This window comes from Adiantum capillus-veneris, chromosome 27, assembly GCF_014529385.1.
Source record: "Adiantum capillus-veneris isolate H3 chromosome 27, ASM1452938v2, whole genome shotgun sequence".
Lineage (NCBI taxonomy): Eukaryota > Viridiplantae > Streptophyta > Polypodiopsida > Polypodiales > Pteridaceae > Adiantum > Adiantum capillus-veneris.
Genome location: NC_140957.1, coordinates 111,217,465 through 111,244,509, shown reverse-complemented (window position 1 = coordinate 111,244,509; position 27,045 = coordinate 111,217,465). Strand labels below are relative to the sequence as shown.

Below are 27,045 nucleotides of genomic sequence, written 5' to 3'. Positions count from 1 at the left end.
CCATCCCCGGGATTAAATCACTTTTTCCCATAGAAGTGAGCCTTGGTCAGTTTGGGCTTGAAGACACAGGGGATCATAGACCAGACACAGGGAATTGCAATTATGGTTGACAGACCAGATGATGTGACTGAAGAGGTTTCCTCTTCACAGGGTAAACAGACACATGAAGTGGGTGAGTCTTCAAGACCACCACAGATGGATGATGATATATTCAGGACCCAGTTGGCTAGTGCTGTGGCTATGTTCACACAAGTAATGCAGAACCTGAGGTTTTTAGCCTTTCTGCAACCTCCTGTTCCGTCTCAGCAAGTTGGGTCACTGGATCATATTCAAAAGCCTCTTAAGGCTCGAGCACACGTGATTCATACTGCACAGTCAATGGAAACACCTATACACTTGCCGGAGAACATGCAGTCTCCACAACTTGTGTCTAAGGTGCAAGAACAGGTGGCTGAGATGCTAGTCTTTCAAGCTTTACCAGTTTAGCCCGCCACTTTTCAGCAGCCTATAGCTGGTTCTAATGGGCAGGGAAGCAACCTACACGCTATGCAACAAGTCTTCCCACCACCTTCAGTACATCCTGGCTATTTTGGAGGTGGATCGGTATTCCAGAGCATGGCTGGTCATGCACCTGGAAATCAGTTTTATACGCCTGGAACAGTGTTTGGGGGTGCTCAAACGATGATGCCTAGCCCCATGTATGGTGTCACGGGCATGCTACCAGGGTTTCAAAGCACTCAGGGCCAATTTGGGATGCCACAGGCAAATTTTGGTATGGCTGGAATTACAAATCAACAGCCAAATATGGCATTTCCACGTCAACTTAATTGCGGTCAGGCAACACAAATGAACCCTAACAGTGTTCCCATGTTTCAGTCACTCCCATATGACAATTTAACGCCGCTGGAGAGGCCAACTCCGTACAAAGAAGGTGGCAAAGGTGTGACATTCACGACCTTTACAGGGTTTGATGAAAGGAAGAAGGCTCTATCATTCCTCCAGCAGTTTGACAAGGCCTATGCAGGGGGAAACTTTACAGAGGCTTCAAAGGTCCGCAAGGCAGCCACTTTCTTGACAGGGAATGCGGGACAATGGTGGACAACTTTATTGCTGCAAGGGCAATCTCCGTCCACATAGATTTACTTCAAGCAGATTTTTGCAGCAGCATGGTTATCTGATGACTTTGAAGCAGATGTCATGACAGAATGGCACCAGCTTAATGCTGCTACTTGACAGAACAGATTGAAAAATACTGTTGTGGCCTACCCAAAGGATTGAGAAAGTACTGCACGAAGACCAAAGTCACTACTTTGACGCAGCTCATCGAGGTAGAAAACATTGGCAATGGTTTGCTCAAGGAAGAAGATTGTGAATTCAATACTAGCGTCAAGAAAGGATCAACCAAGAAAAATTCAGTGAAGAAGTATGTTCCCAAGGAGGCTCCGAAAGTGACTCAGGATCCAGCCAACACAGGGAAAGACAAAGCTACAACTGAATCAGAAAAGGAACCAGCGAAGAAATGGAAAAGACGTTTTCCTCGCAAGTTGGAAGAGCAAAAGAAGGTCCTGACGTCAGAGAACAAATGCTTCATCTGTGAACAGCCTGGCCACATTGCTTACAATTGTCCTACAAAGAAAAGGCCAGCTGATTCTGAAGACAAGGAGGACAGGAAAGGAAAGAAGCCCATGGCTGGTCTAGTGCCAGATATGGTAGGTGACAAGCAAAATTCAGATGCAAGTGAGCTTTGCAGAGCATGGGGAAAGGTCAGGGATCAAACAGTGCTTATCTTCTTTGATCCAGGTGTCAAAGCCAACTTCATTTCCCCAGAATTGGCTTCAAAGTTGGGAATCAGACCTGAAGAGATGAGGTATACAACAGAGGCAGGTTTGGCATGTCCTGGCCATACAGAGGCTGTGACACCCATCATCGGAAAGTTGCATCTACACATCCAGTCCTATGTAGATGCTGAAGAATTTTACATCATGCCACTGGACGGATGTGATGTGTTGCTAGGTATTCCTTGGTTGTTTCGTGTACAGCCCTAATCATGGATGCCTACAACAAAAAGATCACTGTATAGCGCAGGGGAAAGACTCACATTCTGGATGTAAAGCTTAAAGGGGAGTCTATTCCCACTGTATCAACTTCTGCTATTACTTCTGTAATGAAAAAGCATCTTTCTGCGTACTTGGTTTTTGCACGTGAAGTGTCAGATTGTGATGAATCAAATTTATCTGTGTTAGATAAAGAAAGGTCAATGTTTTTACAACAGTATAGTGACTGTTTTTTCGATTCATTACCGTCTCAATTACCGCCAGAGAGACCCGAGGATCATGCGATAGATTTGGTGCCAGGCAGTAGCCCACCAAATAAGCCTCCATACAGGGTTAGTGCGGCTCAGAAGAAAGAGATAATGGGCCAAGTACAGGAGCTGTTAGAAAAGGGGCTGATTCAGCCCAATTCATCCCCATTCTGTTCTCCAGTGTTGTTGGTGCAGAAACAGGATGGCTCATGGCATATGTGCATCGACTACCGTGCACTGAACAAGAATACCATCAAGAATAGGTTCCCTATACCTAGAATTGATGATATTCTGGACAAACTAGAAGGAGCAGCTATGTTTAGCAGGATAGATTTAAAGAGTGGGTACCATCAAATCCGCATTAGATCAGAGGATGTGCACAAGACTGCTTTTAGAACAACGTTTGGCCTTTACGAATTTTTAGTGATGCCCTTTGGTCTTACAAATGCTCCTGCTACGTTCAATAGGATGATGGACAGAATTTTCCGTCCACACCAGCAGTTTGTTGGTACATTCTTTGATGACATGATAGTCTACTCAAAGAATGAAGAGGAGCATAGGCATCACTTGGCCATTGTGTTCAAAGAGCTACGCAGTCATAGGTTGCTCATCAATGCAAAGAAAAGTGAATTTTTTCTGGAAGAGATTCATTTTCTCGGTCACATTGTCTCAAAGGATGGTGTCAGAATGGATCCTGTAAAAGTTGAAGCGATCAAGTCATGGCCAGATTTGAAGACGGTGCATGATGTCCGAAGCTTCTTGAGACTATGCTCCTATTACAGAAGGTTTATCCGAAATTTCGCTGAGATTGCTTCACCTTTACATGCTCTTCAAAAGAAGGCAGTCACCTTTAGATGGACACAAAAAGAGATTTCAACTTTTAATCTCTTAAAGAAAAAGATGACTTCAGATCCAGTCATTGTGTTGCCAAATCTTAGGAAGTCATTTGTGGTCCAGTGTGATGCCTGCGGTAGTAGCATTGGTGCAGTGCTAATGCAAGATGGCAGGGTAGTAGCCTATGAGAGCAGAATTTTGCAAGGGCCAAAGATGACCATGCATGTCTATGAGAAAGAGTTACTGGCTGTGATTCATGCGCTCTTAAGTTGGAAACACTACCTGCTAGGTGCAGATTTCGTTGTCCAAACGGACCATCAGACCTTGCGATACTTCTTGACACAGACAAAGTTATCTGAGAAGCATATGTGATGGGCAAATATCTTGTCCATGTTCCATTTTCAGATTGTGCATGTGGAAGGCAAGAAGAACGTTGTGGCTGATGCCTTGTAAAGGAAGCCACAAATTTCAGCTGTGTCGATTCCTTATCATCATGCACTTGATGATATGAGGGAACAGTATGAAAATGATGAAGATTTTACAAGGGTCTTCGAGCAGCTAATGCATGGACAACGTCATGAACACTATCTTCTCAAAGATGGGTTCATGATGATGCATGGCAGATTGTGTGTCACAAAGCCATTGCGACGCAAAGTTATGGAAGAGAGTCATGTCCCACCGTATGCAGGGCATCGTAGTATCGATGCTACAGTTAAAGCGGTTGAGACATTCTTCTATTGGCCTACATTGAGAAGAGATGTGGATGCCTTTGTGCGAGAATGCCTAATTTGCCAGAAGGTCAAGTTTGATAGGCAAAAGGCACCAGGGTTATTGCAACCACTACCTATTCTAGATAAACCATGGGAAAGTATTGCTATGGATTTTATCTTTGATCTTCCGAGAACGCAGACAGGAAATGATCGTATTTGGACCATCATTTGCAGATTCAGCAAGCAGGCTCATTTTATTCCTGTCAGGAAGAAGATAAAACAAGATCAGATGGAACTCTTGTTTATGAGCAATATTTTCAAGTATCATGGCATGCCACAGTCGATTGTTAGCGACCGTGATCCACGCATGACAAGTTTATTCTGGAGAGGCTTGTTTGAGACTATGGGCACAACGCTCAAATTCTCTTCGTCATTCCATCCTCAAACAGATGGGCGGTCAGAAGAGGCAAATTCTACTGTCCTAGATCTGCTGAAGTGTTATGTGTCAAAGCATAAAGGAAAGTGGGAGCAGTATTTGCCATTGGTGGAGTATGCATACAATAATACACTGCATTCATCAACTGGCAAGGCACCTTTTGAGATAGTTGAAGGTGGCAAGAAAGTTCCTCCCATACTGCATACAAAAGACAAGATATTTGAAGCAAATAAGTAGTTCAGGACATGGATGAAATGTACAAGGTCAAAGGGGCCTTAGAAAAGACTCAGGCAAAGCAAAAGAAAGCAGCTGATCATCACCGTCGTGAAGTGGTATATTCACTTGGTGATTGGGTGCTTTTACGCTTTGAAAAGGAAAGGTTAAAGAAGATGAAGGGCAAGGAAAGACTGTTTCCAAAGCTCAGCATACGTTACTATGGGCCTTTTCAAGTGTGCGACATAATCAGTGATGTTGCATATAGGCTGAAATTGCCTGACAGTTGGAAGATTCACAATGCGTTTCATGTGAGTCTTCTCAGACCCTATGTGGGTGATGTGCCAGAAGATATGCCAGCTGGAAGTCGAGGAACTTGACGGATCTTGGTCCCGGAACAGATTTTGGCACACAAAGAAAGGAAAGTGAAAGGAAAGGTTGCTAGGCGTTACTTGGTAAAGTTCAGAAACTATCCACCAATGGATGTTAAGTGGATGGAAGAAGGTGAACTTGCAGAGTCACCAACTGTGTTATCACTTTACCTTGAAGCCTTCGATTTGCAACCTACCTGGACCCCTTGAGTTTCAAAGCTACATGGATTGTCAGAGTGACAATGGCTTCTGAAACAAATGATGTACATGGTATTGAAAGTGAGCTCAAATGAAATACCTGTTACATAAATGTTAGAGCTGTACAGATTGTCAGTTTGGCAATTGCTCTTATGGAATGTCCAAAAGTTTGGTAAGTGCTATAGAAGTGAGTATTTCTTGTCAATTTGTCAAGGATACAGTAATTGCTTCTATTAAAGGGTACATGTGTAACTGCATTCTTAAACTGTCGGTTTGGGTATGCTCGAAAGTGTTACTGGGCCCAACGTGTACTATAAGACAGTGGCAAAATGTGTAGCTGCCATTTTGTCATTGGAAAGTTAGTGACTCAAAGCAATGGCAGAGTGCGAAACTACCACTATGTCATTTGGACAGGGTTCACACGCAGGCAATACATGTGTCGACGAGGTGTTAAATACACCAGGGTTGACAATGAGCATGTATGTGTCGTACATATGTCGACAGGTGTTGAATACATCAGTTTTGACTATGAGCATGTACGACATAGATGCAAACGAGGACGTTTGAGATTTCAAGAGGGGGGTATGTCACCAGCGTGTGACTACTATCTATCCTTTTTGTTGATTTCTTTCTTATTATTTATTTACTTTCACTTTTTGGAAACACCCCTCGGGAAATCTAGCTGCCTTGCATTGCATAGCTAGTGTGGAACTGTCCAAAGGGAGTCCAGGCCTGAGGGGAAGAGAGAGAGCACTAAGGTTGGACAAAGACTATGGTTAGCCAAAGTGGGGTCATTGACTAGCCAAAGTGGAATCCTTTGCTACAGAGGCTACATTTCAGTTTTGGGTGTGGCTGCAGTGTACACAGGGGGTCAGATGCCCTAGAAAGATACAATGGCAGCATCTCCTAAAATTTAGGGAACTGCTATTTTGGGACCTGAAAATGTGTTTGCGTCATTACCTCCGGAATGACAAGGAGAACATTTTCTTACTCTACCGTGAAGTCAATTGGACAACCGGTTGGGAGATTTTTAGGCGGCAACCCCGAAACGGGAAAATGCTTGTAAATGCGCCAAGTGGCACATTCTGGTGCACTTTCCTCATGCAAGAGAAGGTGGCGCTGAATTTGAAGAGCAAAGAGACTCATTTTCAGATTTTGTCACAGGTTAAGAGCTATGGAGTGCTTCCTTTCCCTCCTATGTACAGTGCGGTGCCAGGAGTGATGCCCTGCACGCTACGCACTGCCCTCTCTCTCCCCTATGGCAGTATGTTATGCCCCACTAGTGGGCTTTTCAATTGACCAATGTACAGTTGTGTGGGTTCATGCGCGATTGCCGAGGCAAGAGCCTCTTGCACAGGTACTGGACTAGCTAGCGGCTAATCCCCCGCAGGTACAAGTGAATTCGGAGAGGTTTCACGCCAGAAATCTCGTCCGATTCAAAGGGCAAGTAGCCCTACAGGTGCGGGAGCTCGAGGACTTGCTACAGATGCGACCGGCACGCGAAACGGAGCCCGAAACAGTAAATTACAGCCTGCTGTCTATTTTTGCAGGTTTAGGGTTTTGGCCCTAAAGAGTCCCTAATACCCCAAGGAGATTCAGGGACGCGAGGGGACTGCTGTACAGGTGATCTGGCGCATTTTCGTGGCTGAAAACAGAGAATTCAGCATGCTGCAGATTCTTGCCAGGTTTTGCAAAGTGCCCGTATGCATCAGGAAAGTCAGTCAATGCGTGGGAATACTGACTGTGAAGTGTCCTTGTACAGTTATGCTGCCGAAATCGGGCCGGAACAGTTGAAATTCAGCCGAGTTTGTGCGGGGCAGCTTGTAGGAAACCACAGCGTTTATTCCCTCTTTTGAACAATAAAGAAATACCGAAAGGGGCGCCTAAGTTAGGGGCCAATCTGGTGTCGGTCTACTTATACAGGTGCAATCTAGCAGCCTGTATCCCTCTCCCCTTTGTTGTGTCTTGAGAGTACAGGTAAAGTGGGCGACAAATTAAATGGGTGAAAGCAAATAAGGTTTAAGTCTAAAGTCTACCGCCCTTCTTGAAAGTGCAGGCCGGTTTCAGTTTTTGTTACTTGCCATGGAATGACCTGTTCCAAGGTTTGAAATAAACATGACGGGAGGATCAAATATCCGTACACTAATTGATCTTCCCAAACTTTTAACAACCCAATCTTTTGCAAAATCATCAGTGCTTGACTCTTCTGTACCTTCAAAAAGGGCTAATCTTATCTTTTTGTCACTTAGATCAAAGCAAAAATGATTTTCTGCTTTGCATCCAATCTAGCAGAACCGGGTGTGCATCAAAGTGACGGAAGGTATCTCGCTTTACTAGGTTTGGAGATGGCAGTGCTGAAGAATTTGTTGTAGGTGAGGAGGTTGTCGCGTCTAGGAGCAAAGAGCCATCATGGGTTGGGGGCTCGTCAATCTTGAAATCAGCATCGTTTTGTTGTATCCCACCTGGAGGAAGCTTGGTGAAGGGTAGTTCGCTAGACACAGAGGAGAGCTTTGGCCTCGTCGGAGAAGCAAACAGAAAGGGGACTGAGGTGGAGGTGTGGGTGAACTCATGTAGAGGAGATTTCTTTCCCCTTCTATGATGCTTTATAGGCTCACCAAGTCCAAAGGCTTCCATCAAAGGTGCATTCTGATTAGCGTCTGTGACCTCCACACTTGCTACTGGCTCAGGTACTGTAGAAACTTTGAAGGTGGGTCCTCAGGCAAATATTGAATAGAAAGCCCATAACAAGGCATAGACTTGGTAGCTTCCAACCACTCTAGCAGATCTTCTAACTCATCACGTGGAGTAGGCTGTTCTAGTTGAGGGTTGAATTCCATTGACAAAGAACTATGCTGCACTACTGCCAACTGGATCCATGCCTCCTTCAAGGCGAATGGGTTGCATTGGGGAGCCAGGATTATGTATCCACATTGCGGCATTTCCCCAATCATGCAGTGCTTTAGTATGCCGTAGCCATGGTCTACCGATGAGCAAAGGCAATCCTCCTCAACCTGGGGAAGAAGAACCACAACAAAATCCAAGCTAAAGGTGAAGTCTTGTACCTGCAGAGGCACCTTGTCCACTATGCCCAACGGGTAGACTGTCCTCTGGTCGACCAACGTAACTGTGCAGGGAGCAGGTCGTGTAGGTTGCACGCCTAAAGCCAACATAGTGAACTCAAGCATCAGGTTGATGTAAGATCCACCATCCACTATCATTCGTGAGAATTACTGCCCCAAGATGGACATGGTGAGACGCGGGCTTCTATAATCAGTGAGGGGAGCAACGGGATGGGATACCATATAGGACTCTAATGATTGCACTGAGAGGTGCCCGCCACTAGGACCTGCTCCGGGATAAAGCGATTGAATAACTACAACGGTGTCACTTCAAAAACTTGCATCTAGCCGCAGCATGTCATAGAGCGACACTTGCTAGAAGGTGTTCTTCAAGATTGTTTCCCTTGTAAGCTTTTCTTTTTCTAGCCGTGGGTTCTTTGGTACCTTGATCTGCTATAAGTCGGCTACTGATTACAAGAAACCTTCATTAATATCCGAGAGAAAAGATGAGGATCCTCACTTCTCACTAGAGGATGGCTTGTCGACAACTAGAAGTGGGGTATCTACTGGTGGGATAGTGAAACCGGCCCGTAGGGCAATAGGCTTTGGCTTTCACCCGAAATTCTTTATTTTACTTTAGACACACACACAGAGTACTTTGCAAGAGGAACCTGCGATGGGAATTAACACTTAAGTACACACACGGCTCGAAAGCTAGAATGCTCTGTGCAGACGACAACAACCTGTAGGCCCCAAAATTGGCGCCCCTTTCGGTATTTCTTTATACTTTGAGATGGTAAATTAAAAGTAGAGTCCTAGGAATCCTTTACCTGTATCCCGATAGATACCACCTGTTTTGGCCAAATTTTGACAACATAACAGCCCAAAACTTGTGCGAAACCAATTCCTCTGCTGGAACTCACTTCCACTGGCATAAACCCTCAATTCCTGCCCAAAAACAGTATATTCAGCACGCTGTATTTACTGGTTTTTGCCCTGTTTTCAGCCCTAAACAGTCCCCGAACTGTCCTTTCCCAGTGGGGCACTGTTCCCAATGGTTCTCGCGTCTGTATGGCTGAAAAACAGTCAAATTATAGCACATACGCAGCGCTGAAAACGCACCTGTACGGTGACGTTATGGCCCTCACCGGTGCCTCCTTTGGAGTAGCAATTAGCTACCCCTGTTCCTGCTCAAGGAGGCTCTTGCCTCAGCACAAAAGCATGAAACCACATAGTTGTACATCAGTCAAATGTAGAGCCCTCTTGTGGGGCATCACATAACTGCACGTAGGGGAGAGAGCGCAGTGTGTAGTGTGCAAGTCATCACTCCTAGCACCACACTGTACATAGAGTGGAAAGGAAGCACTCCATAGCTCGTAACCTATGACAGGAAACTTGTAAATCAGCCTTCTCTCTCTAAATTCAGCGCCACTTCTTCATGCATGAGGAAACTGCACAGAAATGTACCACTTGGCGCGTTTACAAGCATTTTCCCGTTTCGGGGTTGTCGCCTAAAAATCTCCCGACTGGTTGCCCAGTTGACTTCTTGGCAGAGTCGTCAAATGTTCCCCTTGTCATTCTGAAGGTAATGACGCGAACACATTTCACGGCCTAAAATAGCACTTCCCTAATTTTTAGGAGATGCTTCTGTTGGGCTCCCACTGATCTTCTGACCATCTATCCTCATTCGGACCGCATCCAAAAGTGCAATGTGGCCAAACTATCGGATACTTTCTGTTGGTGATCCCACCTTGACTTTATGCCTTTATTGAGTTCACTTCCTAGTATCCACCAACTTGCTAAGTGCAACGGGGGGACCTACATGACCTTGGACTGAGCCTAGACATCCTCTTACTATACGAATTCCAGTGCCGACCAGCTTCCCGTCTGCGGGTGAAACTACCGTTCACATTGGCCATACAATGTCCGACCATTTGCAACTTCAAAAAGAGGGTCTCAAAAATAAAACAAAAATCATTGGAAAGAAACCAACAACTAAGGTTAGCAGCTGCCACGTCCTCATGACATAGTTAACAGTTGCCACGTCCTCGTGACATACCCCCCTCTTGATATCGCACGTCCTCGATTGCATACCATAAATGCACGCCACTGATGATCTTGTGTTGTTAGCACTCTTTTATCATCACATGTATCCGCAAGAAAGGTCGTAACACATAGATACAAATGACTTAATGAGACCTTCATACTTTTGTCATTTCCATCTATTACATTGAATTCATATGTACATTTGATGTGCTAGCTCTATCATTGCCCCTCCTTTGCACACGTTGGGTTGGACCATAAGTAGGTTGTAACCCAAAGGCTTCAAGATAAAGCTACAATACATTTATTTGGTGACTCTGACTGTTCATGCTCTTCCATCCACTTTGCATCCATAGGAGGATAGTTCTTGAACTTCACCAAATAGCGTCTTGCAACCTGTCCTTTAAATTTTCTGTCCTTATGTACCAAAACTTGCTCAGTTACCACGATCTCATCAAGTTCCTCAACTTCTGGTTGATCCTCATCTGGCATATCTTCTGGCACATCACCCACGAAGGGTCTTAGAAGACTCACGTCAAACGCATTATGAATCTTCCCTGCATCAGGAAATTTCAACCTGTAAGCCACATCGTTGATCTTTTCAAGCACTTGAAAAGGCCCATAGTAACCCATACTGAGCTTAGGAAACAGCCGTTTCTTGCCCTTCATTTTCTTTAACCTTGCCTTTTTGAACCTTGAAAGAACCCAATCACCAGGTGATAACAGCAATTCACGACGGTGACGATCAGCAGCCTTTTTCTGCTTTGCTTGAGTCTTCTCCAAGGCAACTTTAATTTTCTTATACATTTCATCCATGTTCTCTATATATCAATCTGCCTCAAAGATCTTGTCCTTTGTATGCAAAATGGGAGGAACTTTTTTGCCGCCTTCAACAATCTCAAAAGGTGCTTTGCAAGCCGATGAATGCACCGTATTATTGTACGCATATTCACGCATAGGCAAATATTGTTCCCACTTGCCCTTATTATCTAACACATAGCATTTCAGCAAATCTAAGGCAGTAGAATTAGCCGCTTCTGACTGTCCATCAGTTTGTAGATGAAACGAAGACAAGAACTTGAGCGTAGTGCTCATGTTCTCAAACAATCCTCTCCAGAACAAACTGGTCATGCAAGGATCACGATCACTGATAATCGATTGTGGCATACCATGATACTTAAACACATTCTACATAAACAAGCGTGCCATCTGACGATAATTTATCTTCTTCCTAACAGGGATAAAATGGGCCTGCTTGCTGAACCTACAGATAATGGTCCATATACCATCATTCCCTGTTGGCGTTCTTGGAAGATCAAAGATAAAGTCCATAGCAATGCTTTCCCATGGCTTATCCGGAATCGGCAGTGGTTGTAACAGCCCTTGTAACAGCCCTGGTGCCTTTTGCCTGTCAAACTTGACCTTATGGCAAATCACGCATGCTCGCATAAAGGCATCCACATCTCTCCTCAAGGTAGGCCAATAGAATTTCTCTACTGCTTTAACTGTCGCATCAATACCACGATGCCCTGCATACGGTGGGACATGACTCTCTTCCATGACCTTATGTCGCAATGGCCTAGTGAGACAAAGTCTGCCATGCATCATCATAAAACCATCTCTAAGGAGGTAGTGCTCATGAGGTTGCCCCTCTTGCAACTGTTCAAAGATCCTTGTAAAATCCTCATCAGTAGCATATTGTTCCTTCATGTCATCTAACTCGTGATGATAAGGAATTGACACAGCTGAAATTTGTGGCTTCCTTGATAACGCATCAGCCACAACATTCTTCTTGCCTTCCATATGCATAATTTGAAAGTGGAACATAGAAACAATGTTTGCCCATCGCATATGCTTTTCGGATAACTATGACCGTGTCAAGAAGTATCGCAAGGTCTGATGGTCTGTCTGGACAACAAAATCAGCACCTAAGAGGTAGTGCTTCCAGCTAGAAAGCGCATGAATCACGGCCAAGAGCTCTTTCTCATAGGCTTGCATAGTCTTCACTGGCCCTTGCAAAATTCGGCTTTCATAAGCTACTACCCGTCCATCTTGCATTAGCACTGCTCCGATGGTACTGCCACACACATCACACTGGACCACAAATGACTTCCTGAGATCTGGCAAAACAATAACTAAATCTGAAACCAACTTTTCCTTTAAGAGACTAAAAGCTGAAATCTCTTTTTGGGTCCATCTGAAAGTGACCTCTTTCTTTTGCAAAGCGTGAAGAGGCGATGCTATCTCTGCAAAATTTCTGATAACCCTTCTATAGTAGGAACACAATCCCAAGAAGCTTCTGACATCGTGCACAGTCTTCAAGTTTGGCCATGTCTTGATAGCTTCGACCTTTGCGGGATCCATTCTGACACCATCCTTTGAGACTATGTGGCCCAGAAAGTGGATCTCTTCCAGGAAGAATTCATTTTTCTTAGGATTGACAAGCAGCCTATCATTGCGCAGCTCTTCGAACACAATGGTCAAGTGACGCCTATGCTCCTCTTCATTCTTCAAATAGACTATCATGTCATCGAAGAACGTCCCAACAAACTGTTGATGCGAGCGGAAAATCCGGTCCATCATTCTGTTGAACATGGCAGGAGCCTTTGTTAGACCAAACGGCATCACTAGAAACTCATCAAGACCAAATGTCATTCTAAACGCAGCCTTGTGCCCATCCTCTATCCTTATATGAATCTGATGGTACCCACTCTTAAGGTCTATCCCGCTGAAAATTGCAGCATCCTCTAAATGATCGAGAATATCATCAATTCTAGGAATAGGAAACCTATTCTTGATGGTATTCTTGTTCAACGCACGGTAATCAATACACATGCGCCATGAGCCATCCTTCTTCTGCACTAGTAGCAGTGGGGAGCAAAAGGGTGAAGAACTAGGCTGAATCAGCCCCTTCTCTAATAACTCTTCAACCTGGCCCATTTCTTTCTGCTGCGCCGCGCTAACCCTGTAGGGAGGTCTATTTGGTGGGCTACACCCTAGCACCAAATCTATCCGATGGTCCTCAGGTCTCTCTGGCGGCAATTGCGACGGTAATGAATCAGAAAAACAGTCACTAAACTCTCGCAAGAATACTGACCTTTCTTTATCTAACACACATAAATTTGACTGACAATTATCTGAGACATCACGTGCAAAAATCAAGTACACAAAAAGATGATTCTTTATTACAGAAGTGATAGCAGAAGCAGATACAATAGGGACAGACTCCCCTTTGAGCTTCACATCCAAAACATGAGTTTTGCTCCGATGCTAAAGGATGATCATCTTGCCGAAGGCATCCAGCACGCCATGTACTCTGAACATCCAGGGATTCCAAGTAGCACATCGCACCCTTCCAATGGCATGATATAGAACTCTTTTGTGTTCACATACGATAGAATATACAGACGCAGCTTTCCAATAATGGGAGTAACACACTCCAAGTGGCCAGGACATGCCAACCCTGCCTCTCCTGTGTATCCCATTTCGTGAGCTCTGATGCCTAGCTTCATAGCTAGCTCTGGTGAGATAAAGTTTGCTTTGGCACCTTGATCAAAGAAGATGAGTGTCGTCTGATCCCTAACTTTACCCCATGCCCTGCATAACTCACTGGCATCTGTATTGGGCCTATCACCCACCATATCTGGCACCAAACTTGTCGTGGGTTTAGGCTTCTTGCCTTTCTAGTCTTCTTTATCATCTGAGTCAGCTGGTCTTTTCCTTTGTGGGCAATTTGTAGCAAAGTGACCAGGCTGCTCGCATATAAAGCATTTATTTTCAGCCATTAGGACCTTCTTTTCCTCGAGCGATTTGCACACAAAAGGCTTCCTTTTCTGTTTCTTTGCCTGTGCTCCAGAAGTCCCGGCTGAATCCTTGTCTTTGGTGGCCCCTGTGACGCTTCAGGAGCTGTTTTCACAAAGGGCTTCTTTTTCTTTTGTTGCCCTCCTTTCTCGTTGCTCGGACACCCATTGTCCTCTCCTTTCAACAAGGCAAGACCAGTCAACAAGGCAAGACCAGTGTTAGCAACTTCCATAAGCTGAGTGAGGGTAGCCACTCTGTTCTTGGTACAGTAGTCCCGAAGCCCTTTAGGCAGCCCACAACAATACTTCTCTATCTGCTCTATCAATGGTACAAATCTGTAGGAGGTCACTGAGAGTAACACTTTACAAAACCTCCGATTGTACTCCAGCAAGCTCTTGCATGTAGCCGAAGTAAGTTGGTGCCAATCTGTCATGACGTCGGCTTCAAATTCATTTGACAGCCAAGCAGATGCAAACATTTTCTTGAAGTAGACCCATGTGGCGGGTCTTGTCCTTGCATTAACAATGTCGTCCGCCATGTAAGTGCATTGTCCTTCAAGAAAGTGGCAGCTTTCCTGACCTTAGAGGCCTCTGTAAAATTCCCTCCTGCATAAGCCGTATCAAACTGCTGGAGGAAAGTGAGAGCCTTTGCTTTATCCTTGAAGCTCCGTATCTAATTGCTGGAGGAAAGTGAGAGCCTTTGCTTTATCCTTGAAGCTACTGAAATTGCTGAACTTTACAATTGCACCACCTTCTTTATAAGCTTTCGGCTTTTCCAGTGCCCCCAAGTTGTCATAAAGAATGGTCTGCAACATGGGCACTATGGTAGACATCATCGGCACATCTTTGCCATTAACATTTTGCCTCAGAGGTGCGATATCTGGCTGCTGTCCAGAAAAATCAGCCATGCCAAAATGACCCTGTGGCACCCCAAACTGGCCCTGGTTGCACTGAAAACCCTGCTGCATGCCGATGCTATCATACATGGGGTTTAGCATCATGCCTTGCATACCCCCAAACACTGTTCCTGGCATGTACCGCTGACCTGCAGGCGCATATCCAGCCATACTTTGGAACACAGATCCACCCCCGAAATACCCAGGATGTACCGTGGGTGGTGGAAAAACTAGGTGCATTGCCTGCTGGTAACCAGTTCCCTGTCCATTCAAGACAGCATGCCAGCTCTTAAAGGTGGCGGGCTGAACTGGCATAACCTGTGGAGTAGGCGTCCTTGCCACCTATTTAAGTACGGGAGGAACCTGTTTTGGAGCTCCTGACTCCGCAACATGCGAGTGTTCCCTATCCTGCTGAGTCGCATGAAGTACTTGGGCTTGAGCCTCAACAAGCTCTGTACGCGGTGTAGGTTGCCTATTTTGCTGTTTCACTGGCGGCACTTACAAGAACTCCATAAACCTTGGATTTTGCACCAGTTGCAAAAAAACATTCACCACGGAAACTAACTGAGTCCTAAACGCATCATCCTCAAGTTGCCCAGTCATAAAGCCCTGTACTACAAGAGGGACATTCACATCAACAGGACGTACAGTTTGAGTTGGCCGTGAGGTCTCGGCAATCTCGAAGACCATAGGAGTTTCCTGTCTCCTTCAAAGAGGAACCCTCTTCCATAATGCCCTTCCCTTTGTCGGCCATAGTGTAATCCCGTGTTCCTGTACTCTGTGTCTTTACCCAAAACAACCGAGGCTCACTTATTGAGGAAAAAGTGATTGATGTCCCGACAACAGAACCTTGAAACCGGCCCGTAGGGGGGTAGGCTTTGGCTTTCACCCGAAATTCTTTCCTTTACTTTACACACACACACACACACACACACACACACACACACACACACAGAGTACTTTGCAAGAGGAACCTGCGACGACAGGAATTAACACTTAAGTACACACACGGCTCGGAAGCTAGAATGCTCTAAGCAAACGCCGACAACCTGCAGGCCCCAAAATTGGCGCTCCTTTCGGTATTTCTTTATACTTTGAGATGGTAAATTACAAACTAGAGTCCTCGGAATCCTTTACTTGTATCCCGCTAGATACCACCTGTTTTGGCCAAATTGTGGCAACATAACAACCCCAAAACTTGGATGAAACCAATTCCCCTGCTGGAACTCACTTCCACTGGCATAAACCCTCTAATTCCTGCCCAAAAACAGTAAATTCAGCACGCTGTATTTACTGGTTTTTGCCCTGTTTTCAGCCCTAAACAGTCTCCGAACTGTCTTCTGCCAATGGGGCACTGTTCCCAATGGTTCTGGCGTCCGTATGGCTGAAAAACAGTCAAATTACAGCACATACGCAGCGTTAAAAACGCACCTGTATGGTGAGGTTATGACCCTCACCGTTGCGTGCTTTGGAGTAGCAATTAGCTGCCCCTATTCCTGCTCAAGGAGGCCCTTGCCTCAACACAAAAGCATGAAACCACACAGCTGTATATCAGTGAAATGAAGAGTCCTCTTGTGGGGCATCACATAACTGCACGTAGGGGAGAGAGAGAGAGCAGTGTGTAGTGTGCACGTCATCACTCCTAGCACCACACTGTACATAGAATGGAAAGGAAGCACTCCATAGCTCTCGACCTGTGACAGGAAACTTGCAAATGAGCCTTTTCTCTCTAAATTCAGTGCCACTTCTTTATGCATGAGGAAACTGTACAAAAATGTGCCATTTGGCGCATTTACAAGCATTTTCCCGTTTCGGGGTTGCCGCCTAAAAAATCTCCCGATTGGTTGCCCAGTTGACTTCGCGGCAGAGTTCTAAAATGTTCCCCTTGTCATTCCGAAGGTAATGACGCGAATACATTTCACTGCCCAAAATAGCAGTTCCCTAATTTTTAGGAGATGCGTCCGTTGGGCTCCCACTGGTCTTCTGACCATCTATCCTCATTCGAACCGCATCCAAAAGTGCAATGTGGCCCAACTGTCGGATACTTTCTGTTGGTGATTCCACCTTCATTTTATGCCTTTATTGAGTTCACTTCCTAGTATCCACCAACTTGCTAAGTGCCACGGGGGGACCTACATGACCTTGGACTGAGCCTACACGTCCTCTTACTATACAAATTCCAGTGCCGACCAGCTTCCCGTCTGCGGGTGCAAATACCGTTCACATTGGCCATACAATGTCCAACCATTTGCAACTTCAAAAAGAGGGTCTCAAAAATAAAACAAAAATCATTGGAAAGAAACCAACAACTAAGGTTAGCAGTTGCCACGTCCTCGTGACAGATAGTGGGTGGCAGAGTGGAACTTGTTGGAAGGCTGAGACCCATGGATGCCCTCTGGGCCCAAGTGAGGACACCAGTGGGCTCCTCTACTTGCGTGGACTTGTGATTAGGGGTCACCACATGAGTAGAAGGTGACGGTTGCGGGATGGTGCTAACTGCTATCAAATTGATCTTAGGGAAGGTGAATTTAGGTTAGCTCGAAGACAGAGATGCCTAGTGTATTGGACAATCCTTAGTATAGTGATCCTGAGCCTTAGGGCACGGGAAGGAGGACACCCTTCGGCTAAAGGAAATATACTTTGTTAATGCCCATATTCCCCACATCTGTAGCATAAAATGGGCCGATTGGACGGGCAAGTCAGGGGACGAGGTGGTCTCTGCTCCCATTGCATGGAGGTGGAGGGTGAAGTGTAGAAGCTTTGAGGGGCTGAGGGAGCATTGGCATGATAAAAACTTTGAGATGAGAAAGTGCTTGGCATAACTTGTGTAGGAGGGGTATTCAGCAAAGGTGGCGTGTGGTTTGGATGGCCATAAGGGGAAACCAAGTTAGATGCAGGGGCCCGCCCTTGTTGAATAGTCGGAGGAAGGCTTTGCTGTATTTGACGCAATCCTTTTAGGTAGTAGCCATCCTTGTCCTCATGTCTAGACTTCAAAAGGGCAATAAGCCCGAAGGGGGAATTCCTGTGGAGGGTGCCCTAGAGAGCGAGATGAGCTACACTAGAGGACAGCCTTAGGCTCCTGCTGAGCCCTGAGCTCTTCGAGCTCCCACTTGATTTGGTCCAAAGCCTCTTGATGTGGAGGCTTCTCCTGTCGAAGAGAGAAGGATCTCTCCTCTTGAAGAGCACGCTGTAACTTCAATGCTTCAAGTTCCCAGGGTAGAGAAGTCATGGGGTCAGATGGACTTTCCAAGAGTATAGAGCCAGCCTCTACCTGAGGAAAGTCGTTAAACAGCTTCCTTGCCCCCTCTATCCTAGTAGCAACAGCGACAAACTCCTCCACAATGGCTTCAGGTCAGAGACTCTCTCTGAGCTTTTGTTGAGAAGTCTTAGGAAAAGCCTTCTCTACCCACTTCTTGATCATAAATTCACTTGGTTGATGGGGAAGCTTAGCGACGAAAGACTTTGTTCTGGTCATGAGTTCTGCAAAAGTCTCATTTGGATGGAGGACCAAGATGGCCAACTCATCGAGAACCTTCCCTTGGAAGTCCCCTGGTCTGAAAGCTTCACAAAACTGCTTTCGTAAGGTGGCCCAAGTCGTAAAGTGGTTCTCTGCGAACTGACTGTACCATTTATCTACTGGCATCCAAGGTTGATGGGAAGAGTACTACGTAGGCGTCTTCTCTGTTGAGGCCACGATCCCTGCAGAGGGATACAAATCTCCTAGCATGGTTGTCTGCATCCTCTTTGGAGAGACCTTTGAAAGTCGGGAACTTGATGTTCATCTTAGCCAGAACGCTTGTCAGCTCCTCCATAGCTATCTGCTCCGGAGCCTGTTGCTCAAGAGGTTGTGTAACACAGTGGGTTAGCTGTACTCGAAAAGGTGACCTGAGAGGTGAAGGACTGGTTGAAAGAGTGGAGGTAGCCACGTAGGAAGGTAGGGGTAACAGGGCTGGTGGACTTCTACTAGGCACGAAGGGTTGCTGCTTCCGATGGTAGTACTTTAGAGGACTCAATAGTGGACTTTGTCGCTCTTTTAATTGCCTTGTATGTGTCATGCAGTAATCAAAAGCCCACCCAACCTTTGGGCATGAAGACCTTTAACTTACACAAACTAGTCCAGACTCCACTAGACCAGGGCGAGTGACTAGACCACGGCTAGACCTGGACGAGAGACAACTAGACCAGGACGAGAGACTAGACAAGCTGGTCGAGGGGAAACTAGACGAGACCAAGCTGAAGCCGGACCAGAAGAGTCGAAACTAGCATACTAGCACAGGCGACTGCTTAAACCAGTTAGCTCCTACCCTAAACTCTCGACGGAGTGAGACTTCAGTTGAGGTCCCACCGGGCGTGCCAAAAATAAGAGCGCCTGTAGCGGAGATAATGTGTTGTGCTCTCTATAGTGGGTGCTCCTCAGTGCAATGTGCGCAAAATCTCACTCCAACAACATGAAAACAGTGTAGACAATGAATAACAAAGCAAACACAGCGACTCAACAATAGAAACTGAACAGCATGAGACTCAACTAACTCAAATGAACCAGTACTGACTCTGGCATGGTAGCACACTCAGCTCCAAGCTTACAACTCACGGGTACAATGGGTTGTCGAGGCTCAAATGTGCAGGGATGGTGCACGTCGTGTTGTGCATGAACTCAAGACCAGACTCAAGACGCTCGACCATACAAAGTAGATGATGATCATGACTCCAACCACACTTGTATATCCCCTAAAGAGCCACCAACGGCAAGCGGATATCCCAATCTAGCTAAGCATATCTCCAAACTGAGTAGTGGTGATCTGGCCACAGTGTCCAATAGACCACCATCCGTATCACTTGCCATGTGTCTCTGCCCAAGCGAGAGTCCGTCCAGTGTGAACTCTTGACCAACTGTAGCTAATTGCCAGTCCTACGGCAGTGATATTGTAGCCCTCGTCACTGTAACCCTGTTACAAACTGGCCACGGTGTCACTAGACCACCACTCCTGCCATGAGTCAAGTCCACCCAGTGTGAGCCCACAACCACCGGCTGTAACTGACCACGAGCTGTACTTGTCTTTCCATGCAAAATGAGTACAGTTTCTTTCAGCCAGAGCCAGCAGCTCCCTGCTGGATGGGGGCTTCTTGCGACTAGAAGCCCTCATTTTAGTTAGGGCTTGCTTAGACAGAGGTTCAGCACGACCTGGCATCTTATCTACAACATTCGCAAAAGCACTCAGTGCACAAAGGGCCTTCAGCTCCTCCTCCTCACCCATCCGCATGTTGTCATCCACCCCAACCTCCACCTTGCTCTAACTAAATTGACTAGCCTATTTGGTTTATCATTTACATACTAACTCAAGTTGTCAAAATATAAGTTGTCAAAAAAAAATCAGAAGAAAATTGTGATCGATCCAAAACACCCATGAATATTGCTCTAACTTTTTGAAGCATGAAATGGATTGAATACAACCATCTATTTCCCTCTGTTTTTCTCTCTATTCTCTAGAGTTGTCACGCAATACATTTAACCTGCCTTCAATTCAACTTTACAATTAAGCTTGTCTCAAATTTATATCAACCCGAATGTGCCATCAACAAATCTGAACTTCATAACATGTTCCTTCAACAGCTTTAGCCTAGAAAGATAATCACCTGTTTTTGGAATGAATCATAGCTGAAATTTTGAAGCCAATAACAAAGGTTGCCATCCCAAAAATACTTGAAGTTAGTAATAAAAGAAGCTCCTCTAGCACCTCGGGAGCCCATAGTACCTAGAAAATCACCAAAACCATAAAAATCAAAGTCAATGTTTCGCAGGAATACACTTCAATTAGATGCATTGATATCATCCTGCTCTTGGTTTTTGAAAGACCAACTTACAAGGTTTCAAAAGATTACCTCAGAACACAATTGCAGTTTCTTAAGTGAATGGCAGGGACCACCTAAGAAGGTAACATTCAACTGAAATTTCTACGTGAATTATGTCAAGTCTTCATATAAAAATAGTATGCTATTAATATTTATGCTTTAAGCCTAGATATCCTTTCTTATGGACAGTCAAAACCTAGATTGAGGACATCATTGCACAGATGAATACTGCACTACATCACTGAGCAATAACAACTTTCATACATAAATCTTCTCAAGAAGCCCCATATCCTTGACATTATCTTCACTTTTTCGGAGGCGACAGCCTTGGCTCATATGCACGATGAGGATCTGATGATACTGTTCTTTGACTTCCAAAAAGCTTACGATTGGTTCTGTTTGTCAGCCCCGTCCCCTGGGGTCCAAGATCTTTAAGAGATTTTGGGCCAGGATTGTCTTATTATCTGTTTATTTATTGATTACAAGACTCCTTTGTAAATCTTCTCACCTTTGAATTCTACCTTAAGGTTAGTGCTCTTGAGGTATTTAAATTGCATGTGTTTCCTTGTTAAACAGGTAAAAACCACTCAACATGAGCTGTATATGTCTCTCCTCCATCTCAAAGCAATGTTCTATAAAACTGCCTTCTTCCATGTAACTTTGAAGTAAAACACGGAACAAACTGGGAGCAAAGATTATGAGCACCTAATCAATGCCTGTTTGTGTGTGTAAATACAAACAACCAATAAATAGGAAATTGTAGGGGCAAGAAATTTCAGAATGTCTGTAAATTGCATTAACCTCTATTCACTTTGTTCTTGAGCACACACATGCCAATACATGTATGCAGATATAAACAATTGATAAAAATTGAGCATAAGCTTAATGCAGCCATCTTCCTTGCTGTAGTAATCCTATCTAGTTGAATCTTCCATAATGTGGGTACGTAGCATATGTTCCAAAATTTAGCATGCAGCTGCCCCTACTTATGTACCACAGCTCAGACCAAGGACTCAAGAAGGCTGACAGATGACTAAATTAGCCTCTCAAACTGTTCATTTATCTTAATGTGTTTGTTGAATGCCTACAAATAACATTGTTTCCAGGGATAAGATGAACTTTAGATTTACTAAGGACAAAGAATATACAACTTAACAATCAAATAAGAATAATAAGAAATATCTTGTAGGATTAACTGAGATTTACCTTGGATTTCCTGCTCAAACTGTGCAAGTATGGAACATAACAGATTGGCCTCAAAAGCCACCACAGTCGAAGGTACCAATAATCAGCCATGACAACAGCGTAATCATAGTGCAAGACCCAGCAAGACGAGACCTGCATATTTGAAAAGCTAAGCTACAGTTCTCTTTCGCAAAAAAATAAGGCTGTATTATTGAGCACCGAGTAAGCCCATGAGAGGCTCCAAGAAGCCAGTCACTACTATGAGTCCGTACGATAACCCTAAAATGCCACTAAGAAGGAGGGTATATACATTACTGTCGCATATAGAATGAATGGCAGATAGAGCATTGTGGAGAAGCCTGATGCCACTCCACGAGCACCTATCTGAGATGAAAAAAACCTGCTGCGTGAGACCATTGTCAAATAAAAATTACAGGTGACCTTGCCCAATATATTTATAAAATCTACAGCCATGGCTATGAGTAGATTTTATGTAAGAAGAATAAATAATGTAAAGCCCTATTTAATATCACAAAACAAATGTTTTGCTCTCCAATTGGAGCACAATGATGTATAATGCTTGCTGTAACACAAAATTGAGTACTGCGCTCTCTGTGGTGAGGGTCACCTCTGTGCAGTCCGCTGAAGCCTCACTCACTCAGACTAGCATAATCGACAATAGACAGCTCAAAATAGCCTCATCAAAAACTGATGAAAACAAAGAGCTTGAGAGAAGAAAATTGAGAACTAGAGAACTTGCATTGCCCAAAAGATGACTACAAGGCCAAGACCCTCCAAACCACGACTCAGACAAACATACAATAGAGGTGCAAAAGGTTGAGGAGCAATGGCTAAGTGCAATGAGTTACGACTCCCCGAATGACTCAGCAAAGACTAAGATGAGTAGTACCAAAGGTGAGTGTTCACCATGGACGAGTAGCACCCAAAAGCGAGTGTTACCCTTAGGCAGAGACTTACCCACCCAAGTGACTCAGTGATAAACTGACTCTACGTACAGATAAGACTTGTAGAAGACTGATGATTCCCCATGATTGTAAACCTTGAAAATATATTGTGGCAATATCTAAAATGAGTGGCTTGCTTCATCTGCATTCACTACCAGAGGTTGAGGGTAAGATAGGGCTGGTCCACACAGTCGCACCTTGCAATCTTGGTGCACAGGTCTACCTGGTCCACTAGTCCACTATATCATGCTTGGTATCTTGGCCCACCGGCCAACATGATGTCATCCGTACACATTGGGTTCCACCAAACCTTTACGTACCATGGTTACACGTTGTCCATGCCTACTTGGGTGCACTTGGTCCACCGGCTACTTTGGTACACCTTGGTTCCAAAAGCTGCTTCTGGGACAAGAAGTATTTCAAACTTTGATGATCTGTAAACACTATAAAGTCTACTCCAAGCAAGAAGTGTCTTCACTGAGTCAGACCATGTATCACTGCTAACAGCTGCTTGTCGTAAACCTGTGCAACTCTCACTAGACTGGAAAACATTTGTCTCTCATAGGCAATGGCATGGCCCTCTTGCATTAAGACCGCTCCCAGACTACACAAGCATCACAATAAACTTCAAAGTATTTTTGCAAATCCTGTAAAATCAAAACAGGATAAGTCGTCAATTTTTCCTTGAGAGTGTTGAATGATGCAATTTCCGAAGGTCTCCAAGAAAATGGAACCCTTTCTGAGTCAAGATATGCAATGAGAAGCAATCTCCACATATAACGAACCGCCAGTAGTAGGAACAAGCCCCAAAAAGCTGCAAACTTCATGAATTCATTAATTCTGAAACTGAGAAATGAAATGAAATGTCATATTAACGTCTTCGAAAGACCAAAATGACCTATGAGACCAAAAGGTTACATGTAGTGAATCTAATACCAGGTCTGGGTACAAAAAGTACAAAGAACTGAAAAGAAAATAGTGGGTAGGGGGTGGGGTGAAAGCTGATACAAAGGGAATACAAAGGGTGAGCTGATACAATGGAGCTCTCTGACAATCGAGGCATCATATACATATACATCAGTATCCAAAAGTCTATAGAGATTCAATGTCCTCCAAGGTAGGCACTCTGTCGGGACGGCTCCTATGTCGCGCCAGTATGGTATGGATCCTCGCAATCTGCATCGATGTCGAGAGGGCCCCCTCATCCGTGGGCGACGGGACCGCCCCAACTCTATCACCCGATCAAGCAATATGCCTCTGGTGCCTCTGGTGTTGTTATGTTGTGGGGGTTGCTCGAACTCCTCTATCTGTGACTGAAAGAAAATTGTAATCTTCCGCTGCGCTCGATCTCTCTCATTGTGCCCCTCTTCAAGAGGTCCTCTCTGTGTTTGCGAATCTCTAGTAAGTGTAATCCGAGGCATCTCTGATCCTGGTATCTCATGACTCTAGAAAGTGGCCCAAAACCCTCTCTGAATAGACAGTGAAAGCGGCCTCGTATCTCATAATATACTGGGCAGTGACATATGTAATGTAGCTCTGTCTCGGGCTCTATTTGGCACACCTGACAAATCCTGGACTCAGCGGCTACTCCTCTAAATCTGCCTGTGTCGATCTCTAGCTGATGTGAGGATCTGCGTATCTGACCAATAGCACATCGTATCCCATGGGATAGATGGGTATCCATGTATCCTGGTCTTATCACAAAACCATCCTCCCTGAGCTGGAGAAGATGCTCTCTATAGAAAGTCATCTACGTACCTAGCTCATGTGTAGGCTGTATCCATGTCCTCTTCGTATCCAACTGAATCGAATCCTGTCTGATGAGCCTGGTAACGTCTGCCCTAGTGAGGGAGATGGAGGGTGCATCCAGAGAGTACTCAAATGGGGGTAGCCCATCCATACTAAAGCCATGTAACTAAAACCAAGATGCCATCTCTACATACCAACATGATCTATCTCCCTGCAATGCCAACTGTCCAGACTCTAGTGCTAAATCGAGCATATCTGTCTCTAGGGAGAGCCCAAGTGCTATGCATAAATGAAATTGATCGAGTGGCTATGATGATCAACTGAGGGGCCCCATATCTCCACTCTGTACAGCATGGCCAAAATGACCAAAGTGTCAAAGAGCCAAAGCTTTGTCCGAGGTTCCTGGAACTGATCCTGCGAACATATCTTCTCAAGTCTCCCCAATGCTACATAGGCTCTAGTCAAGCGCGTATCTACTGCACGCCTCAGGGAAAATGCTGGACCACTGAAAACCGTCCCAAGATAAGTGTGTATCTGCATACTCCCACAGTCTCTCGACCATATGTAAAAGTGGGGGTGGCCCTCCTTACCCACTGCGCCGTGGTGTTAAACACCATTACCTTGGTCTTACCAAGGTTCATAGACACTCCATTGTCCCATGCAAATACATGCAATGCATCCAAATGATGTTGCGTCCCCTCTGGAGAATCTGAGATCAGCACAATATCAGCAGCATATAATAGCAACGGAATCCATGTCCCTGCAAGCTGAGCACCTCTATCTGTAACAGACTTGGACACTCCAAGTCAAGAATCAACCGCGACAGCACCAAATAACCACTTCAAAACAATTCACAGATCACAATAGATTTGCACTAGCCTAGCGGAGTTCCGTGCCTAGAGATATTGGCCCCAAAGACTGGCGCCCCTTTCGGTATTTCTTTTTGTATTAATCAATTCAAAGTACAGAGTGGGTCGGGATTCACTCTCAGACTCTGCGTCCAGATGCTCTGAGAAGTGAGGCCCTCACCACTAATTTAAAGATTACAAGGGATGCCCAAAAGCAAAGCCCCAAAAGCTTCAAATCAAAAGCAATTGCTCTCTCTCTCCTACAGAGAGTCAAAAACTTGAAAGCAAAAGCGTTCTCTCTCTCTTTCTCATATAAGTAGAGAAAAAGCAAAATTTGCATCGCTCATCATTTTCAAATTTTTTTATTTTTTTTATTTTTTTTAATAGCCTCCGTGATTTCCGGAAATTAGGGTTTTTGGCAAAAATTTAGGGTTTGCAGGAATTTTAGGGTTTCTGGCAGAAATTAGGGTTTTTGCTGTCCGTAGCCACATCATCACTTTGTGACATACCCCCCTCTTGAAAGCATTGTAATCGACCGCGATTACACCTGCAAAACCGACAAAAGCCATAAACCGTCTTAGCAGACACTGACTGTTAGTACCTACGTACTAGGAACACACATCTAGCACATGTACAAAATCGACAGTCACATCACACGACATCACAGGACATCACATGACATTCAACATTCATTCGGATCTTAGACCATGATTTATCGGCAATGTAGCTAGCAATCACATCTAGGTCCAATCGGGACCTCATCGATGTCCGATTGACTAGCCCCTATTGCAACCATGTCTATTCGAGATCAATCAGACCAAAATGCTGCAGTCATTTCGTCTATCAGTTCCTGCACTCACAAGAAGTCAAGAACAAATCAGTATCATAATCAGGAATTCCATTTCATAAAGTCATCCAGCAGAATACTGTCAGCTCTCAGTATCCCTGAAGCTCAAAGAGACATTAGTGACTTTAGTATCAAAATTGAGGCATCTGTTGACAAAGGAGTGGAGTAACTCCCCTCTTGTGCATCCGACTGCACCAGATCTCCGGTCAAGCTGAATTCTGGGTTCCGTTTGGAGTAGACTATGCTAAACCAAAGCATCGAGGTAAAGTTTCACAATCCGAGGAGTATCTGCTAGGTCCTCCTCCTCCATCCACTTCGCATTAAATGTAGGAAAGTTCTTGAACTTAACCAAGAACCGCCTTCGGACTTTACCTTTCTTCGTATCCGTATGTGCCAAAATCTGTTCAAGAAGAAGGGTCTCCTCGTTTTCTTCCACTGCAGGTTGCTCATCAGGCTCCCCATCATCAGGCACATCACCCTTAACAAGGTTCAAGAGACTCACATGCAATGCATTATGAATCCTCCAAGTATCTGGCAGTTTCAATCGGAAGGAGACATCATTTATCTTGTCAGTGATCTGGAAAGGTCCGTAGTATCGCATACTAAGCTTTGGAAAAAGCCTCTCCTTTCCTTTTTTCTTTCGTAGGCGTGCCTTCTCAAAAGTAAGAGCACCCAATCATCCTCCTTCAATTTCAAGTCGCGACAATGGTGATCCGTTGCCTTTTTCTGTCATTCTTGA

General features: G+C 44.9%; 1 protein-coding gene across 16 annotated transcripts in view; it reads right to left on the bottom strand.

Moving 5' to 3' along the window:
* Window positions 1–27,045, bottom strand: part of ABCC13 (multidrug resistance-associated protein 11) — a 187,719-nt gene that overhangs the window by 121,498 nt on the left and 39,176 nt on the right. For 13 of the 16 annotated variants that reach the window (XR_015186743.1, XM_086502646.1, XM_086502652.1 and 10 more), the window contains 2 exons: window positions 21,919–22,050; window positions 20,497–20,615 (listed from right to left, as the gene is read on the bottom strand). Coding sequence is in view for 15 of the 16 variants with exons in the window: in XM_086502646.1 (XP_086358772.1) it covers window positions 20,497–20,615; window positions 21,919–22,050 (251 nt within the window). In the remaining variant the exon portion in view is untranslated. Of the gene's footprint in view, window positions 1–20,496; window positions 20,616–20,742; window positions 20,787–21,918; window positions 22,056–27,045 lie in introns of those variants that run through there. The other 3 variants (XM_086502656.1, XM_086502658.1, XM_086502657.1) reach the window with 2 other exon arrangements.